Source organism: Schistocerca piceifrons, chromosome 3 (genome assembly GCF_021461385.2).
Source record: "Schistocerca piceifrons isolate TAMUIC-IGC-003096 chromosome 3, iqSchPice1.1, whole genome shotgun sequence".
In the NCBI taxonomy this organism is placed as follows: Eukaryota; Metazoa; Arthropoda; class Insecta; order Orthoptera; family Acrididae; genus Schistocerca; species Schistocerca piceifrons.
Window position 1 is genome coordinate 890,070,290 of NC_060140.1, and position 22,462 is coordinate 890,092,751.

Consider the following 22,462-nt stretch of genomic DNA (forward strand, 5'->3'; position numbering starts at 1 on the left):
GTGGTGACACCTTTTTCTCATTATCTTTCCCATCTCTTCATATGTGGTATTCCACTAGCCACATAATACAGCTTTAAATCTCAACTGTCCAGGGTCCTATCCATGTGGAAGGTCCAGATGCAATACCAGTACCATATGAGGTCTGTTCAAAAAATTCTGCAACATCCATCATTTTGCACCAATGGTGTATTGGAGCGGAATGTGGTTGGCATCCCTGGACATGCCTGTGTTTAATATGTAAGTGCTAGAAGTTTCATTGTTTTATGTCTGTTAGTTGTTGTTCAGTATTGTATTGAGCAGAATGTTGTTCGCACAGTCTGCGGATTTCAAGATGGCAGAGTTAGAGGAGTAACACGTCTGCTTTAAATTGTGCATGAAACTGAAGAAAACCTTTACAGAGACACACCAAATGATGTAGGAAACCTATAGTAATCTAAATGATTAATGGAAAATCTCATATAAGATATGAAACAAATACTAACAAAGAGATAGAGGGGCTGGCCAGTACTTACCTCAGCTCAGTACAGCCGATAGATACACATAAAACAGAACTGAAAATTTACATTACTAGCTTTCGGAAATTTGTTCCTTCATCAGGGAGGAGAGAGGGGAAAAAAGGGAAGAAGGGAAAGTGGATTCAGTTACTCACAACCCAGGTTATGAAGCAACAGGGAAAGGTAAACAGGGAGGGTAGCAAGGATGGAGGCATGGTTGTCAGAGGGAAGCCAAAGATCTTCAAAGATCTTTGGCTTCCCTCTGACAACCATGCCTCCATCCTTGCTACCCTCCCTGTTTACCTTTCCCTGTTGATCCATAACCTGGGTTGTGAGTAACTGAATCCACTTTCCCTTCTTCCCTTTTTTCCCCTCTCTCCTCCCTGATGAAGGAACAAATTTCCGAAAGCTAGTAATGTAAATTTTCAGTTCTGTTTTATGTGTATCTATAGGCTGTACTGAGCTGAGGTAAGTACTGGCCAGCCCCTCTATCTCTTTGTTAGTATTTGAAACCTATAGTAATGAGGGCTTAAGCAGTATTCAGTGTTACGAATGGTCCATGCGGTTAAAAAATGTTAAAAACTGGCTAACGGAAGTTAAAGATGACCCTCATTCAGGACACTCTTCAGTGTCTATTGATGACACGTATGTCAGGAATGTCAACGAAATTACGCGTGCCAATCAAAGACTGACTGTCCAAGAGATTGCAGAAGAATGTAACATTTCAATTGGGTCTAGTGGTGAAATCCTTACACAGCATCTTGGAATGCATCATGTTACCACGAAGTTCATCCCACGGGTCATGAGTCAAGACCAGAAAGACCCCACAATCTTTGAAAAGCTTTTGGATGGTGCAGATGAGAATGAGATGTTCCTTAAGAGAATTATAACTGGTGGTGAGACATGGGTCTACGGTTATAATGTTGAGACCAAGGTTCAGTTTTCTCAATGAGTTGGGAAAGGTTCTCCAAGACAAAAAAAAAATCTTGTTAGGTCAGGTCAAATGTCAAAGCCATGCTGATAGTTTTCTTTGTCTTTGAATGATTAGTTCATCATGAATTCGTACCACAGGGACAAACTGTTAATTGATGGTGCTATCTGAATGTGTTGCGACGCCTGTCAAAAAATGTGAGAAGGAAATGGCCTGAAATGTGGCAACACAATTCATGCTTCTTGCATCACAATAATGCACCTGCACATTCATCCTTTTGGTGTGTGACTTTTGCAAAAAAAAAAAAAAAAAATGAAGTCACTGTGCTGCTTAATCCTCCCTACTCTCCAGACCTGGCCTCTGCAGACTTTTTTTTGTTTCCCATTGAAGGGACGAAGATTGCAATGATAGATGAGATAAAGGAACATTCACAGACAGCGGCTCGCGTGATCCAGCAAGAGGCATACTAAGACTGCTTCTGCAAATGGAAACGGCATTGGGAGCAGTGTGTCAGTTGTAGGGGAGAGTATTTTGAAGAACACTAAGTAAAAGGTAAGCGTAGAAAAATTATGTGAACAAAGTTCCAGAATTTTTTCAACAGACCTCATACATCTGCTGACCAGCTCCTGTTTGGTCATTCTCTCTAACATTTCCCTGGATTGTCAGAGGCAGGACCACCTGTGAAATTAGTTACATCATATACCAACTCCACTGAACCACTGCTAACATTCTAAGGATCACAATGAACTGCACTTCATACTTATGTTAGATGAAGTTTAAGATATGCAAAAACTGCAAGTAGTGTAAGAGACCAGACATTTCCTCTGTTTGAATCATTACATTATTGAAACTTCATGGTAAATTAAAACAGGGTCCCAGACTGGGACTAGAACTCTGAACCCCTGCATTTTGCCGGCAAATGCTCAACCTTTGAGCTATCCAAGCATACCTCATGATCCGCCCTCACAGCTTCACTTCCACCAGTACCTCTCTCCTGCTTTCCAAACTCCCCAGGAGTTCTCCTGAATATTGCAAATACATGGATTAGCCACTGCCTGGGGCTTGTTTCTAGAGTGAGGAGAACTTCTGTGAGTTTTGCAAGGTATGAGATAAGGTACTGGTGGCAGTAAAGCTGTGAGGGTTGGTTATGTGTCATCCCTGGGTTGCTTGAGACTAGAACATTTGCTGGCAAAAGGCAAAGATAATGGGTTCAAGTTCCTGTCCGGCACACAGTTTAATCTGACAGGAAATTTCAAACCAGTGCACACTCCTCAGCAGACTGAAAATTCATTCTGGAATTGTGTGTTTGAATGTATCACATAGGACTCACATTGAAAGTGCATGTTCATTGTTATACAGTTTAATCTGAAAAAATTCTAGTTATATGTAAAATACATCAGTGGCAAGACACAATAGCTTCATTGTATGGTGACAGTCATAATGGTATTGACAACGGTGCCACTGTAGTGGAGTTATTGAACATCGTTTTCAGGTACCGCAAGTAGTCCAGAGTCTGAATCAAGAACAGTTGCCAAAACTAGTAATTTGGCAGTTGATACCCTCAATGTAGCAAAGCAAGTTGAACCATTTAATAAAGGCAAATCTTCTGAAGCAGATTGTGAACTAACTAGGTTCCTTTTTGAGTATACTGATGAAATAGCTCCATTTTCATTAATCGTAATCAACAACTCACTTGTTGAAAGATCTGTACCTAAAGCCTGAAAAATTGTGCAAGTCTTATCACTAACAATAAAGAAAATAGAAACAATCTGCTGAATTACAAACCCATATAACTGACACTGATTTTTAGTAGCATTTTGGAACTTGTACTGTGTTTTAGCTTATACTGTGTTCCAACATTAAGACATATCATGAAGAAAATGATCTTTTGAGATGTAATGAGTGTGGTTTCAGAAAATATCATTCTTGTGAAATGCAGCTGGCCCTTTATTCACTCAAAATAATCAAAATATTTTGACAGGGGATGCCATGTTGAGTTCATGTTTCTAGATCTCCAGAAGACTTTTGACACCATTCCTCACAAATGGATTCAAATCAAATTGCATGCCTATTGAATACTGTCTTAGTTGTGCAGTTGAATTTGTGGTTTACTTTCAGAAAGGTTACAGCTCGTAGTAATCGATGAGAAGTCATCTAGTGAAACTCAAGTGATATCTGGGGTTCCTCAAGGGAGTGCTCCTGGGCCTCTGTTGTATATGCAAGGAAATCTGAGGAGCTGTCTCGGAATGTTTGCGGACAATGATGTCATTTACACTGTCTAGTAAAGTCACCAAAAGATCAGACAGACATAAAAAATGGTTTAGCAAATGCCTGCATTGTGTGAAAAGTGGTCATTGGCCCAAGGCAATAAAAAATGTAAGGTCCTCCACATAAGTACTAAAAAAATTCCATTAAATTTCAGCTACACAATAAATATTTTAAATTTAATGGTTGTAGATGTAACTAAATATGTAGGGATTACATCCAAAAATAACTCAAATTGAAACCAAAACATAGAAAATATTGTGGATAAGGTGAGTCAAATACGGTGTTTTATTGGCAGAACACTTGCAACAAATCTGTTAAAAAGCTGTCTATACAATGCTTGTTCATCCTCTTGTGTAGTATTGCTACATGGTATGGGATCCTTACTAGATAAGACAGATGGAGGACATTGAACAGTTGAAAAAAGGGCAGCTCATTTTGTATTATCACTAAAAAGATGAAATAGTGTCATGCATATATTGTGCAAGTTGTGGAGACAATCATTAAAATGAAGTTTCAAAATTGATACCATGTCTCAGGAACCATGATCTCAGTTGTTACAATGAATGAAAAAACACCATCTGGATCACTACTTCTTTTGTCGGGAAGTGAACTAAATACATGGCACCAAGGAGTTAGGGACACAGTGTTCCGATTACCATCAGAAAGACACACAGCTGATGACGTAGGTGACTTGCAGAATGCGTGTGTCATTGCATCAACATGTGGCTAGGCTCTCATACTGACCTGTCAATGCAGCATTGTGCCAACTGATGGTGCAGTCCTTTGCTGCCAGCCAGTAAATTGAACAGTCACCGAGATGTTATTTATATGCGTCAGTTGAACTACCAAGGAGAGGTTTGTGCCAACATCTGTACACAGTGACCACAGTGCTACTGGACCCTGCAGCATCTGCTGGATGGCTATTGTCACCATCAGACTGCTACCCGTATGCTGAGGACGCGTTCGGTGCACTGTGCCGCCACATCTCTTTGCTGCTACCCAGCACAGCACTACGGCCTTCGTCAGCCATCACCAGCTGAGCCTCAGGGCCTTGTCCACTAGCACCCAGTATGTCAGTACAGCCCAGCAGCCAAATTGCCACCAAGTGTGTGCCACTGTGGAGTGTAGCTCCCTGGCCATGCCATGGATCACAGACACTGTTGATTGATGCCAGGCTGCACCACCAAATGAGGTTGCATATCTGTAGCTGCTCCAAGTTTGTTTTAAAAATAAAGAGTTGTCAGGTGCAATGTCTATCTTGCTGCAGCCATCTGACCTCTGTTGATGCACTTCTGTAGCCCTTGCCTGCCCAATACACAGGTGGGGAGCCATAGCCATTCTGGCAGTCAGAAGCATGGGTTTCTTATCACCCCCGTACTGGTCACCTCATTAAGGAACAGCAATCTAGTGCAGCTTGGCACAAGTCACAGGAACTCCATACGATTAGTGTGGCATAGTGTATTTATTTTGTGGGCTACTATGTAAAGTTGTGAGCAGATTTCAGAGAACAATGTTAAGTAACTGAATATCATCACTTTCATATAACTTGTGCGATGGAAGCAGCGCATGGCTGGAAAATTGTCTGGAGGCATAAATGTTATGCATTCCATGTCGAATTGGCTTTTGCAGTGACATCTCATGAGAATGAAGGAATTACATTGTTACATTGTGATGTAAGTAATATGTTTGCAACCATTGTTTGCGACCAATGCAAATACTGTATATGAATCGTGTGTGTGTGTGTGTGTGTGTGTGTGTGTGTGATGTACATGTTTGGCTTGTGTTACAGCACTCCTCCTATGAAGCTTAGTGAGCAATGTGATGCACTGTTGAGACTCATTGCCACAATTCTTTGCTGTGGACTCTTTATGGCAGACCGCTTTTCTGTACCACTCAAAGAGACATGTCTACATGTGGGTTTAAATCAAGGAAGGCAGAAAGGTGAAAGTTGAGTCATCTGCTGCTCTGCTGAAAGAAGTGCTGTATGTAAACAGAGCAAAATTGCTGAAGTAGTTTCTCAGAACATTTTACTTGTAGCATAAAAATAAAACCTCACATATTTTGGATTCATATGATTTTTTTGCTATGGTATTGTTCTCAAATGACTGCAGGGAACCTACTGGTTAAAAATATTTGATTATTTCAAGTTATAAGTCTCACATCACAGCCTAATGATAAGGTGGTTATATTTATTATGATACTTTAAAGATGAGTAAATCTCTGCCCATTGTTTAAAGAATATGCAGTAAATTAAGAGTGCAAATTGCAGTTGGTAATCTGAGGGAAGCAGAAATTGCCAGTCTGAAATAAATGCTAGGTTAAAAGACAAAGTAAATGAAAGTGACCCAGCCAAGATTCAATCCCCAAAACTTTTAGGTTTCCAGCTACACACTCTACCACTAGACTACTACACTAGATGCAAGTGAAATTCTGCTTGCTGCAATCTCTCTCTCTCTCTCTCTCTCTCTCTCTCTCTCTCTCTCTCTCCTGCTCTCTCAAGTTATCTCAGCTGTTCGCTAGGTGGCAGTTATATTGTTTTCACAGTTTTACTTGAACTCATCATAATTCAAACGATTTGCACGACACATTTATAAATTATATACAAAAATCTTCTTAATAAATCTGTGCATCAATTAGTCAAAACTGGATAAAAATCCATACAGGCAATCCTGAGATTAGGCTGCATACAGAGATGGACACAGGAAAGCGACTTCAATTTACATGTATATAGAGATTACTGGTGTTGTTCTGCTCAGCAGATCATCTACAGATTTGCCACTGTGAAGTATGGTTTGTTGACATACCACTACTCTGAAGTCTGAAGATGCTCTGCTGTGCAGATTGAAACCGATTATTATTCATAAAGGAAATAATGATCCAGACGGAGCTTCTTCATTGATTAAAACAAAGGGATTCTTCATTGCAGCAAGATCTTTTCACAAAGTTTCAGACACCAACTTGCTTTTCTGAATGCCAAAATGTTTTGTTAACTATCACATACACATTTGAGATATTATCATTGTAATGAAATAAGGGAAATCAGAGCTCTTTCAGAATGAGTCTGATGTTCATTTTTTTTCAAGAGTGGAATGGTCGAAAAATAATCTGAAATTGGTTCTATGGAATCTCTGCCATATACATAAATTGAATGGCAGAGTAGTTGTGTGGATTCAGATGAAAAGACAAGAGGAGATAAAATGTGGGCTTGCAATGGAGACCCGGACAGGAGTCAATCTGTGGCTGTCTATGCCAATTGCTTCTATTCATTTCTTCTATTCATTTGTGGTTCTCAGGTGCAGATAGTTTAGAGGCTGTCAGAGGGCAGCAAATAGCTAATTGCGCTGTGTACACATGGGCAGCTGTCACATATATGTACACCTCCACATGTAGTGGATATGACTTATTTTCTGCAGAAGCATTAACAGTAATATTTGGGTATTCGTCATGGGTGAAGGGACAAATCTAAACAAATATCATACTTAGAAAGTTGAAAATAATACTTCTGACAGTTTTTCTCCTAATTATCATGAGTAAGTAGCATTTGGCTAGAATATATTAAATATATACCATTATAGCATACACAGTCACCTGAAAAAGAACATTGTGCAGTAGTGAATGATATTTAATTTTCATTTTACTTTATAGAATGATCTCCAACCTTGCGGTACTTTTAGGAATTAACAATGGTTTATCTATCAGTTGAGTGCAGCTAACATTAGTTATTGTTTTAGGTGGTATCCAGCTGGAGAAAAATTGTGTCTCGGAATTTTAACCTTGATAGCTGATGACAGTAGGAACCAAAATTACTAATGTTGTTTAGGTCGACAATGCAAAATTTTTAAACTATGGAAACTTGGCGCCACGTGTTCCAATTGGCTGTGGGATTGTCCTACTGCCGGATGCTCTGGACAACACATGACTGCAAATGCTTTGTGCACCAGAGATCACAATGTATCCAAGGTGGCCTGCACGCTCTGTGGTAGCACGCCAGCCTTCCATTCTGGGGGCAAATCTGCTGGGGTCCCGACACATCCATTGTAATTTCATGATAAGATGTAGTGGGAACAAAACTGTCAACAGCTGTTAGTTTGCGTACAGAAAGCCTTTTAAAAATTGTGCCAGGCCTGAAAAGGGCCTTTTTTGTAACTAGGACATTGTTTACTTAAAGTAGGTGCTCAAACTGGTGACCCTCTAACACAACATAAGCTTGGTAACATTGAACAGTGTTTTGCTGAACTCTTTCAAAGTTTCCTGGCATTACCCTGATGTGATGGGTGGCATGATGAATGTGACCCATTGACTCATCTTCGTTTCTAGGTGGTTTGTGTCTGGGTGGGTGAACTAAAACCTTGAAGAATCCCCACAGGAAAAAGTTTGGTGGTGTGAGGTTTGGCGATCGCGAGGGGCCATGTCCTACATGCACCTCTGCCCATTATGAGGCCATCGAAGAGTTCATTTAAATATCTGCGCACAGCACGACTGTTATGTGCGGGTGTCCCATCATGCTGCAACCACATGCGTAGCCATATGTCCAGGGCAACATCTACCAGCAGGCCGAGTAGAGTTTCTTGCAAAAAGTAAAGGTAATTTGCCCCAGAAAGTTGAGGAGGTAGACAGACTGGCCCAATCAGATGGTCAGCTACAATGTCTGCCTAAATGTTGAGCGAAAAGTGCTCCGGGTGTCTGTGGACATACGTGAAATGAGGATTTCACCCTGATCAGTAGTGAACATTTTGAGTGTTGTAAAGGCCATCCCGACGGAAGGTGCACTCATTGGTAAACAACACAATGGCGGGGAAGTCAGGATCTCGTGCAACATGTCACAGAAACCACCGGCAAAACCCTAGCCTGTGTTCATAGTCTTCCACAGGATTTAGGTCTTGGACAGGGTGAAAACTAAATGGATGCTGGCCATCATCCCTCAAAACCTCTCAGATTAATCAATGAGTGAGACCCATTTCATGTCCAACCACTCGAGTACTTGTTGTAGGTGCTTCCTCGAAGTGCTCAAGAACAGTCTTCAAATGCAGCATCCCATTGTGTTCAAGGTCTTCCAGCATCACCATCATATCCCGCTAAAGAGCCTGTTTTGCCAAGTCACCAGTGAATTGCTGTAAATGTTTGCAGGTGTGGGTGGCATCTTGCTGGGTACTGTTCCTCACACAACTGTCGAGCTTCATGCGCATTGCCGTCAGCTAGTCCATAAACTAAAACCAAACTGTGCCGCCATGCTTACAGTGTGACTAAATCGCAGGTGACATGTGTGTGCTCCGAAGTGAAGCTTACATGATAATGCCTCTGACATGAGATGTAGACAAACAGCAAGACATATTCGACATGTGTGTGTATCACGTTGGGGCAGTGATGGAGTGAGTGATGTATGTACGTGTGAACCAACAACCATAGCGCTGCCTGTCAATGGATGAATGGCAACAGGGCAATCCCACGGCCAATCGGAGCATGTGGTGTCAAGTTTCCATAGTTTAAAAATAGTGTGTTGTCAACCTACATAACATTAGTAATTCTGGCATCAGCTATCCAGGGTTAAAATTTCGTGATACAATTTTTCTCCACCCTGTATATTGACAGAAGTGTGTAGTATTCCTTACTGACCGAAATACTTGATGTTACTTCAAAGCTCTGTTCCTTCTTCTAGGGAGTTCTCATCGAGTTTGCCTAGTTAATAATGAGCTAGAAAAAGATCTTCCAGCAGTTGTCTTCAGGCCAACAGGGGACATTGTTAAGGTTAGTACGTATGATTCCTTTAATTTTTATTTCTTTAATTTTATTTTTTTATCCATACTGTTAACCTACTTAACAGATATTATTTCATTCAGTATCACTATGTATATTGTATAACTAAATTTTTTTGGTGGTCAGGCTATAGGTATGTAAGGCATCACACTTATATTTCCTCACCTTGCATAAAATATGGTGATAATGAAAATAAGAATTTTATGAGCTTATGTTGCCCAGATTTAAAAACAGGCATACTACATGAAATGGTATAATATGGTAATTTACTGATCTGATCTAATTTCCCCATTTTTTACTTTTATGTTGAAGATAATTAAATACTAACAATAAATAATAATAAAAATTTGAATAAAAAATAACAACATAGAATCCACATGAGATTAAAATGAGCAGTTAAGAATCACATCTCACCTTTTAATTGATCAAATTGTTTGGTACATATGGAATTTGATGTTTAAGTTATCTTGAGCATTTAAGCCATGTCTTAGCTGACTACTGATGTTTGACTCTATTAGTGTCCTATGCATTATTATATCTAGTCTAGCAAGAGACTTATTATAAGCAATATCACCATTTGTTCAGAGCAGCTTTTGCTGTTACTCTAGGGAAACAAATTTGAGAATGAGAATTGTCAATATGGTCATTTTTCTTTCTCAAGTCCACTGAGTAAAAATGGCTGAGTTTCTTTTAGGTATACAGTATTAAACATGAATCTTATGAGGAAGTATATGTACTGGTATGAAAGTTGGTATCCCAAGACACTTGAATAACAGGCCAGATGAAGTGCAGGAAATTACCAGTTAGATTGTTCTGATCACCCTTTCCTGAGTTAAGAATGTGAGTAGTGCTAGTTTGTAGTTGCTTGTGATACCTTAGCATATGATAGACTCATTCACAAATTGCATTGTGCATTGTGAAAATTCCATTGTGAAAGGGTGCCGTCACACATTTGGAACAAATCAAGTTATACATTAATCTTCAGAAACACCCAGTGCTGAAAAATTCTGTGAAGTAAACTAACAAAAGCTGTAGCTGATGTCAATCCACTCTCATTAACAATTACACATATTGTAAAAATTGAAAACATCTATAAAATTATCTTTTTTGCACAAAATGTAGTCTAGATCATTTTTGAGATGCAACAACTGGTTTTGGCTGAATTGGGCCATCATTCAATGTAGAAGTAGGAAAAATAAAAAGAAAATCATTCCCCATCACTAAATTATGAAAGACATAAGCCAACTGGACAAAAAATTATACATCATCAGGAGACATCCTCTGAATACCATGTAATGCTATCTGTAACCTTGATAACAACTGCAAATCAGTGATTAAGGGAGTCCATAAGTTTCTTCAAGTGTGTCATGTCCAGCTGATTATCCAGGACCCAGCTCGTTACGATTAGATCCTGTAGAGCTACCAGATTATGGGGATGTTGATTGCTATAGTCCACCTGCTATGCCAAAATAGTTCCAAATATTTTGAATGAAATTAAGATTGGGTAAATTTCAATGACTAAGTAACTGGTTTCATTATCTATTTCATGAGAAAGCTCTTGAATCAACCTTTGCCTGTAATATACATTTGAGGCAGGGTAGGGTGCCTGAGCATTCGTCAAACAAGGAACATATATGTACTGCCCTGTTGTGATGATCTTCAGTGATCTTGGAAGATATAGTAGAAGGGGCAACACTTGACCACAGAGAATGTTGACGTAGCCATTCTGGTTCAACCTAAATCAGTGGGCTCAAGTCGCAATATGAAAAACACTCCAAAACATCATAACATCACCTGTTGTCTTATATACGAGTGTTGTTCAATAAGTAGTGCCCCACATTGTTTTAAAAAGCCATTAATACACATAGACAAACATCCTTGTTGGTGCTTCACATTTGATGTTTGTTCCGTGCGCTGGTGAAGTTTCGAACTATTCTGCCAGATCGCAGAGTCGTAGTACAGCATCAAGATGGCATCTACATACCACTCATGTTACAAGCAGTGTGCTGTTATTGAATCCTTGTGTGCAGAAAAAGAAACTGTGGTGAACATCCATAAATGTTTGTGTGCAGTGAATGTGATGCTGCAGTTGTGATAGGAGTACATTTGGGAAATGGGTAAGGAAGTTACAGCCTCAGGAAATGCAGAAACAGAGCTCCATGATCAGCCATGCTCGGAACGTCCTATCACAGCCATTGCTCCAGACATGCTGAATCATGCGGATGCCATTATTCGTGCTGACCAGCACATCACAAATTGACAATTGGTTCTACAGTTGTCGGTCAGCATTGGAAGTGCGTCTGCAATGATCGAGACTCTAGGATATTCAAAGAGGTGCTCACGATGGGTTCCACGAATGCTCACAGTGGACTAAAAGCTTCAAAGAAAGGCCTTTTCATCTGAGTTGTCAGAGCATTTTGAGACTGGGCCGCTTAAAGATTCTCTAAGGGGAACATACTTTGAAGATGACGAGAGTGTCATCATGCAATTAAAATATTGCTATGCCCCTGCAGGACGAGAGCTTTTACCAGCGGGGAATACATGCCACAATGTTGACTTATGGCCATAGAACGTGATGGAGACTATGTAGAAAAATATTATATGGACAAGACATGTTGATATATATTGTCACCAAATTCTGACTCTTATCAATAAATATGTTCTGAGGGGGGGGGGGGGGGGGGGGGGAAATACGCCATTACTTATTGAATGACCCTTGTACTTTCACAAACTGCACATTAAATGCCTCATTGGGCCATCAGTGCACTAGACACCTTGTATTATTCGAAAAGATGCAAATTTGTAATTTGTCAGACAATACTATATGCCTCCAGTTAGATATTGTCCAGTTCCTTTGTTGGAAGTTGACCTATAAGATCCCTTCACACAACTCTTTACAAATCATGTGAGCTGTTGTTTTACTAAATTTTTAACTGTGATTGTGTTACTAGTGGTTCATTTAGCCAGTCTGACCGAAAATTAATTACTCTTCTCCAAAACATACCACAATTAGTGTGCAAAACAATGTGGATAGCAGATTGTTTCTGTTTGGTCATGTAAATTAGTAATTATGTGTTGTAACAAGGTAAAATCACAGTCACCAGTCCAATTCAGACATTCTTTTAATGAGTAAGGAAATGGTAACATCACCGAAACATGTTTTAGTGTTTGCTCAAGGCGGAACTGCATTCCTATAATAATATATTTACCTGTAATACTGATTAAACACTCTACTGTGAGACACTAATTAACCAGAAAATCACTCCCTCTCATTAACAGCTACTAAAATATTCCGTACAGTTTTGAGTGAAACAGCTTCTAACGCAACCGAGGAAGTCATTCTGCAACCCAACTTTTTCTACATAGGTTTCCAAAATTCACAACCACATGTAAATAATCATACACCTTCCACACTTTGCAGACAGTGTAATGCTAAACACAGCTAAATCAGTTATTGTGAATGATTGTTGAGTATAGTTAAACAATGGAAAATCCAGGATGTAATGTAACAATATTATGAAAAGGGTAGTCGCTATACACCATACAGTGGAGATGCTAAGTCGCAGGTAGGCACAACAATAAAGACTGTCACAAAATATAAGCTTTCTGCCAACAAGGCAGAAATAGACAACAAACACACACACACACACACACACACACAAATGCAACTCACACACACACACACACACACACACACACGCACGCACACACACACACGCACACACGCAAACACAACTCACACACACACACACACACACACACACACACACACACACAAACACACACACACACACACACACACGACCAGTCACCGCTAACTGAAGCCAGACAGGCTGGCTTCACCTGCCAGGGACTATGATCATGAGTGTGTGAATTGCATTTGCGAAGCCAGACAGGCTGGCTTCATCTGCCAGGGACTATGGTCATGTGTGTGTGAATTGCATTTGCATCTGTGCATGCGTGCACTCATGTGTGTGTGTGTGTGTGTGTGTGTGTTGTCAAGTTCTGATAAATGCTGGCATTGGCCAAAAGCTTATTTTGTGACAGTCTTTTTGTTGTGCCTATCTGTGACTCAACATTACCGCTATATGGTGAGTAGCAACTATCCTTTTCATAATATTGTTGAATATAATTGTCATAAAAAGTAACTTTTAGATTGCTTGCTATTTGTTTTATGAAATTCAAAACGTATTACAACATTGTGCAACTAACTGCACCACGTAACTAGGCTGTAATGAAAATTTGTTTTTTCTCCTTTTTAATTATGCTACAAGGTACATTTTAAGGTTTGAACCAGGAACCTATTATAGATAATATGACTTAGGTCAATAACTGGCTTCATGCACACGTAAATTAAACCATATTGATAAAATAGCATATAAATACTGGGCCAACTGATTTACAATATTAAAAAGCAGTACAAGGCCTGGAGGCAATGACTTGGAGCACTGTGTCACTGTCATAGAATATTATGTGATTTTTGTCTTGGCATTTATGTAGCTCAAATGCCATGGACCATTCTTAACACATTCCATATCTTTACTGGAGGAGCCGATCACCATCTGAGGCAATAATTCCATGTATCTTTATAGATATTAGCCTTGTCACCAAGCTGGGATGTGCTGACTGTGATACCTGACTATGAACTGTTGCTTTATCCACATTTGACACACACTGTTCACGCACTCTCTATCTTTTTGGTTGGTGTGCTTCATAATGCAGAGGGACTTTTCTCCAGATTTTCCTATCCTGATATTTCAATTCTGTCTACCATAGACATGAACCAGTAAACCATGCAGTAGTTTCACAGATTACATTAGAAATACAGCAATGGCACACATTTAGTACAAAAACATAAATAAGCATAAATAGCAACAAAATACAGGCAAAACAGTATCTATAAATGATTGTGAAAATTACGAATGATATGATGTGTTGGTGCTGCAGGCTCATTACAGCAGTGTTGCTTTACATGTTGCTGTGAGCAATGGCCTGTTACAAGGTACCCAACTTCAAATACCCACTCCCTCCATTTGCAGTGTTCCTTTGCAAACTGGTTGAGATGGACCTGCACTGAACAACGGTAATTTGTTTCAGGTTTGAAACCAATTGTCATTGGCAAGGAGTGACATTAGTTCCAGCCCATGTCACTTATGTTTTTTTAAATAATTGCTGTATTAGATGACTGTGAGTATTATATCATTCCCTGTAAACAAATTGGACAGTTGTAAACAAGTTGGACAGTCTGCATTGATACACTGACAAAGTGTGGTCACTGGATTCACAGTGTGCTCATGGACATGTCCAAACATGATAGCCCCTTACTGCCGTTCTGTTACATCTCCATGATAGTCCACCTTACTGCATTAATTTCATAAAACTGACTGATACATACACACCACGTCACTGCCATGACCTACGTTAGTGGCGAATGACAGTATTATGAAAAGGATAGACTGCTGCTCACCATACAGTGGAGATGTTGAGTTGCAGGTAGGCACAACAAAAAAGACTGTCAAACAAATGAGCTTCTGGCCAAAAAGGCCTTCATCCAAATTAGACATCTCTCTCTCTCTCTCTCTCTCTCTCTCTCTCTCTCTCTCTCACACACACACACACACACACACACACACACACACACACACGCACAGAGACACTGGTCATGTGCATGTGACTCGCATATATATGAAGGCCTCTTTGGCTGAAGGCTTACTTGTTTGAGTCTTTTTGCTGTGCCAATCTGTGACTCAGCATCTCCACTGTATAGTGAGTAGCAGGCCCGGGTTTGATTCCCAGCAGGGGACTGTTTGTTATGTGTCCTTCATCATCGTTTTCATCAACATTGACATGAAAGTCGCTGAAGTGGCATCATCTAAAAAGACTTGCAATATCCTTTTCATAATATTGTCATTATTCCATCCTGGATTTCCCATTATCAGTAGTGGATGGTCACATGACCATTTGGTACCAGTGGTACCCCAACTACAGTGCTCCAAAGTAACCAGTGTGCTTTTTTGAGGGAGTGGCTAATATTTTCCACAGTAAGCTTACATAAGTAGATATCCGACATACCCATGAGGATTGTTCGATAAATAAAGGCCCCCTCCAGAGCCATAGTGAATCATCAGAATGGCATCTACACAAGGCAGTACAAACAGTGTGCTGCAATTGAATTCTTGGTAATGGGGAAAAAACAGTTGAACTGTAGCTGTTTTTTCAAATATGGGGTTATTATTATATTTGGGTAAAAGTAGTTTGACTGCACCTCCCAGATAGCTGTGCGTGCTAAAGTGCCAGTTCTAGAATGGGAGGTGCACCAATCCCGGTTCGTATCCGCTCTGTGGATTAACGATGAGGGTTAATGTGCTTACCAGCCTGGATGTGGGTTTTATACAATTTCCTACATTCCACTTGCTGAATACTGGGCTGGTAACCCTCCTTTACACAATTCACAAACATTTAGAAAACTTTCACTCATTTTCATATGGATAACGCTACATGCAGACGGTTGAGGTACACATCTTCCATTCTGTTGGGTTATGGGGTGGTGCCAGGAAGGGCAACAGGCCACCCCTTCAATTAAATGTGCCAAATTTGTTACTAAATATGCTGACCCTGTGTTGATGTGGGACAAAGGTACAAGAAGAAGAAGTAGTAATTTGACCTTGTATTTCTCACAGTGATCTTCTGGACTTCATCATCATAGCTGTAATAACAGCTGATACGTCTAGATATGACTCTGACAGGTGACACATACTTAAACATCCTGTCTGATCACCTGCATCCATTCATGTCCATTGTTCATTCCGACGGACTTAGGGCATTTCCAGCAGGACAGTGTGACACCTCACACATCCATAATTGCTACAGAGTGGATCCACAAACACTCTTCTGAGTTTAAACACTTCTGCTGGTCACCAAACTCCCCAGATGTGAACATTATTGAGCATATCTTGGATACCTTGCAACGTGCTGTCACAAGAGATCTCCACCCTCATACGGATTTATGGACAGCCTTGCAGGATTGATGCTGTCAACTCCCTCCGACACTACTTCAGATATTAGTCGAGTCCATGCCACATCGTATTGTGGCACTTCTGCATACTCGCAGTGGCTATACATGATATTAGGCAGGTGTACCAGTTTCTTTGGCTCTTCAGTGTGTATATGCCAACAGAAAACACAGTGTTAAAGAAACTAATTTAAAAAGCTGTTCTATGGACCAAGATTTAGAGTTAGCTGCTTTGGAGTTATTAGATCGTAATCTAATTGTTGTCTCAGTATACAATTCTTCAAATGGAAACTTTGAAAATTTTCTCAGCCAAATGGAATCTTGGTTGTGCTACTTAATGCACTTGAAATCAAAAATTACATTGCTTGGTGATTTCAGTGCACACTTTGGTGAAGAAAGCATCAAGGAGAGAGAATTTATGAACCTAGTACTCAGTCATAGGCCGTCTGTAGCAAACCATCTACCAAACAGATGTGATTCCTGCCTTGACACTGTGATCATAAACCTAAATACTGGGGGACATGAGACTTCTGTGGTTGACCCAATGATCTCTGACCACAGTGCGTTAATTATGGAAATATATACAAAAAGAGATAAAAGCTGCATTCTAATTAAGTATTCACAAAAAGGGTCATGAATAAGGGAACATTAAAAGCTTTTCAGACAGCAGTATCTGCAGTAAAGTGGCAGCCTGGATTGCCAGAAATGACGGTGACTGATACATTTGAAGAGTTTTCTTAGATCATCAAAGCCAAATTTGACTATATCTATCCACAGAAGACCAACGGGGCCCTAAAAAGAGCAGGTCACAACACACCCACAGTGTGAGTGTGTGTGTGTGTGTGTGTGTGTGTGTGTGTGGGAGGGGGGAACCATAGTATACTGATGAATTGAAAAAATTAAAATTTTGTGATCACTACGATACAGCAACAGATTCCAGTGCAAAGGAAGTGTTCTACAGCAGATATTTACAAGCTAAAAGACATTATGGAAAGAGTGTAGAAGAAAGCAAAAGGAAAAGCAATCATAGATTTACTAAAGGAGCTCACAACCCATAAAAGGTAGCCTGGGACCTGATCATTGAACACAGGAAGAAAACCACTTCTGCCTTAAGCTTGTGTAGTACAGATGACTTTAGTAGTTATTTTATTGACATTGTGAGAAACTCTTATAAGTACAATCTGAAATCTCAATGTAGACTCAGCAGCTGCTATAATAAATGAGAAGAGATGCACCATGATGAACTGGAGGGAATTACAAAAAAATGAAATAATAAAGATTGTAAAATCTTATAAACCTTCTGGTAGTCATGATATGTATGGGATGTCTACTAATGTCCTCAATAAATTATGTACGAAATTGATGAACCATTAACTATGTTAATTAATGAGTGTTTCACTGCTGGTGTATTTCCAGATATTCTGAAACTTGCATGGACAGTGCCAGTTTATAAAAAAGGTAACCCAGCCATGGTAGCAAGCTTCAGACAAATCTCAATCATTCCAGTCTTCGCAAAAGTCATTGAGACTGCAGTGAAATACAAAATATCAAGTTACTTTGAAATTAAAGAATACTTCACAGATGCACAGCATCGTTTCTAGAAAGGCAAATTTACAACAACAGCAACACTAGATCTGGTTGCTAGGTTAGAGTTTTGAGAACAAAGAATCTGTAGCACTAACCCTTTGTGACCTTAGTAAGGTGTTTGACTGCATTCCTGATAAGGTACTCCTAAACAACCCCAGTAAATGTGGAGATGGAGCCACTGTTCTGGCAGCCCTCAAATCTTATCTGGAAAACAGAAAACAGATCGTATTAGTCCAAGGAGGACTATCCTGTGAATGGAAGGTGGGATACGGTGTGCCACAGGGATTGGTAATGGGCCCCCACCCATTCCTATTATTTGTAAATGATTTAAGCTCTCATGGACAGTACTTGCAATTTGCAGATGACACAGTTCTGTACTGAAAAGGCATTGATGCCAGCAAGGCTCAAGAAGAAGTAGATGCTAGAAGAAGTTATTATAAAAAAATGAAAATAAATGAAGAAAAAACACAAAAATTTGTATGTAGCCTCATTGACACAGGATACCTCTAAACTGCAGGAACTGTGAAGCTTCTTAGGTTTATGGTGGGTAGTAAACTCACTTGGCAAGAGCACACTACATATGTTTGTGACAAACTGTTGCAAGTCGTATACTTCCTGAGGAAACTGAAGCATGTGATATCTGACCAGAATCAGCTGATGGTATGTTATTCACCGTTCCACAGCCATGTCAGCTATGGCCTGTTACTATGGGTCACTCTACAGGCTGAAAAAAGAGTAATAAGGATCATAACATCAAGGAGGAAACTGGACCACTGCAAACTGATCTTCACACGTATAGGAGTGATGATTTTCAGTCAGTGTGTCTCCACCTGTCTTATGTACGTGAAAGAAAACCATGAAATGTTTACCAATAGGATTGACACGACAATTATAACATGTGCAATAATGAAGACAGGCATTCCAAGCTGTTAACTCCGTGACACGGGACAGTTTTCCAACAGCAGCTGTGAAAATTTTCAACCATCGAAATACTAAATTGCAGTCCCTGAACGTCATGAAATTTTGAGGAAATATGTCACAAAATCTATGCCAAAAACCACAGTACAATTTAAATAAGTTCTTTGACCATGAAACAGCAAAATGGATTCCCTAAACAATGCACTGCCATCTGAAAAGAAGTGAAAATGTACTTGTTAAAAAGCTCTCAATCTATATGTCATTAAGTGTTATGCTGTACTTATGCAAATTTGTTCTGTATTATCATGCATACTTATGCAAATTTTCTACAGTAATGCTTGTGTAATCTTAATCTTATAACAGTAACCGGTCTTCCAATTTTGACTGGCTAACAACATAGCTATGTTAATAGATAGTAATATCACAAAAAAGGGATACAAAATTATTTACTGGTATAGAATTGTGGATGGTATAATATGTGTACTAGATGAATCAACACAGAAAATAAATAAGCAGTATACATTGAAATATTTAGTTCACTATGAAAAAATGAATGTATAAACAAATACACTTCCTGGATACAACAGTAAAGAGAGAAACAATAAGCACAAGTTTGACATTTACAGAAAATCAACATACCCAATTACACATGCCACATCAACTCATGCACAAAGCCGCAAACTAGCAGTTGTTCAACACATGACAGACTGTCTAAATAAAATCCACTCAGCAGAGAAAACTTTGAAAATGGATTAGAAGCAATATAGCTCGCAGCCAGACACAGTGGGTACATCACACATACAGTACAGTGACTTGATGACAAAATCAAAACACAGCTAAAGAAAAATTAAAACAGATAGAGGGCATAAGCACCCCAAATCTTCACAATCAATACAGTCACTACAGTACACACAAACATACAGAAGACAAACATGTACGACTGGACTAACAAATTAATGTAAATACACAGTTCAACACACAGGATGGCAATCATACTGAAGAAACAAGGATCACACAAAGCATGCAAACAACAAAAACTTTCTAGTCACATTTACTCACACACTATAAAAACCAGAGAAATACCATAGAGCTGGGCTGGCAAATAAAGTATACCAATTAGAATGTCAAATTTACAAGTCAGTGTATCTGGGAATGACAAATGGAAATTTCAAAACTAGATACAAATAACACATAAGAAGGTGGAAGTATGAAAATAGCAATTCCACCTTCACAAAACAAACATGGACCATCCAACATGGAACAAAATGTTAAAGTTATCAGAATGAACAGTCACAACAGAAAACTCTCAACATTATAGAAAATTTTCACATTCAAAGAATCCTTGCAAAGAACAAAATAGTAACAAATGACTAAATTAATATAAGTAACAACTCACTGATCAAGTGATAACAAATTGGGATTAGAACATTACCAGGCTAAATAGCAACTCACTCAATCTCCTTTCTTCTGACAATTCCTTCCACACTAAAAGTGTGTGCGTGCATATGCATATGCGCGCGCGCGCGCGCGCCCACACACACACACGCACCCACGCACCCACGCACGCACACGCACACACACACACACACACACACACACACACACACACACACACACACAGAGAGAGAGAGAGAGAGAGAGAGAGAGAGAGAGAGAGAGAGCGCATCTCCCACCATGCACAATAACAAATGCACTTACATAACAAACACATGAATATCAAACTGCATACAGACACCTCAGCACAAACAAAAAAGACTGATAAACACACAAACACACATTTTTAAAAAACACACAAAGAAAGTGAAGTGGTCATGTGAAATGTATTAAAAAAATCCGGAAAACTGGACATCTTGATGTATGCAGTGTCGTGCCCTGAGAAGGAGTAAGAAGGACGGCTGTAAGCATGATAGAAGAGCTTACCTCATGCGGTGGAATTCACTGAGGTTAACTGGTGGTTGGCCACCTGCTGGTTCTCTGACCTTGGCTGAAAAGCAATCTTTGAGTGACGCAGAGCACAAAATTCTGTAGGATTGCTCAAGGAGAAGGGTAGAAGTGGCTAACTATTGATATGCACTACTACTAGAAGGTTTCACGATTCTGCCCTGTGCATGGCTGATCATGTGGTTAATGCATGATGCCCTCTGTATTTAATACACATGGAATTTTCTAGCCTTACATCTTTGGACCCTGCAAACTGAGAGGCTAGTCATGTGCCGCTGTTGCACATTGTAGGCTCATTATCCAGTTCAAATATTAGCTTGCATCTTCTGGAGTCAGTGCAAGTGCCCAGCTGCTTCTCGGTCAAGAACTACTTCTTAAACTGAATTAATGGATTGGTTGAAATGTTTCTTACATTTGCAACAGCAGGACAATGAGATACAATTCCAAGGAGATTCATATGTGACAGTAAAAAATCTTAGGTGGTACCAAACAGTAACAATAACCTTATGAAACTTGTGTTCCAAAAAGCTGTAAAGTAGAAAAACATCTGGAAACATTATATAACACGTTTACTGCATTCAGACAACAAATATGTATTACAGGCCACCTATGATGCTTTGTTAGCTAAAAGAAGTTAAACATCCATAGCATAAAAACAAACAACCTTTCATGTAGTTGCTTAGAGAGACCACATCTTCAAGAAGGTAATAGTGGTAATAATGTGATTCAGTTTCTCCACTCCTGGAAGTTGCTCAGCCACAAAGGGGGTGCTCCTTTGTGATCAGTCAGTGGATATGTAGGGGGTGGCGAGTGACTCTTTGTTGTTATTCTATTCCCTGTTCTCAATTGCAGCTCATTTTTTATTCCCCTCACATAGAATATGTATATCTCATATGAGGTGGTGTCATGCCCTTCTACCTTATTAATACATTCTGTTCAACTATTTCATTACTCTCTCATTAGGGTTGTATCGCCGAAATTGTCAGGTGGTCCTTGTATGCTGCACACCCTAAGATTGCAGGGAACTCCTGAACACTTTGCACATAAACTGAGGGCTATTATCCAATAGAATGACCTCCTATTGCTTGTCAGAGACAAGTTGTGGCCAAGTGAGTTTGTGACGGGCTTGCTACCAAGAGCAACATACTACCCTCTCTGCGTAGGTCAACACATGGCTATCTCACTTGTGCCCTATGCACTGTACAAATTTCTTTGTTGCAAATGAGTACAGACTGAGTTACAGTGTTGCAAAATGCATTTCTGAATAATGGCACTTAATTGGAGCCATAATTCCTACTGCATCAAATCTAGGTGAAGCCTGTATGAATAGGCATATTTTTATTAAGTGAAATGAAACAAAATTGTTTAATTATGTTGTGTAGGGGAAAAACAACTATATAATGAAAACAGTAGGTGTAGTTGATATGCTACAAGATCTTTATTTTTATGCACAACAGTTCATAATTATTTATAGGGAACCACTTTTAACAGGTGTGTGATCTTAGGAATGAAGAAAATTTCATTTTTAACTCTCATACATTAAAAGTCCGTTCCCTG

At 39.5% G+C, this 22,462-nt stretch overlaps 1 protein-coding gene across 2 annotated transcripts in view; it reads left to right on the plus strand.

Moving 5' to 3' along the window:
• LOC124790061 (beta-alanine-activating enzyme) overlaps positions 1–22,462 on the plus strand; it is a 180,208-nt gene that overhangs the window by 63,511 nt on the left and 94,235 nt on the right. For both annotated transcript variants that reach the window (XM_047257624.1, XM_047257625.1), the window contains exon 5: positions 9,350–9,438. In XM_047257624.1, the coding sequence (XP_047113580.1) occupies positions 9,350–9,438 (89 nt within the window). The remainder of the gene's footprint in view (positions 1–9,349; positions 9,439–22,462) is intronic.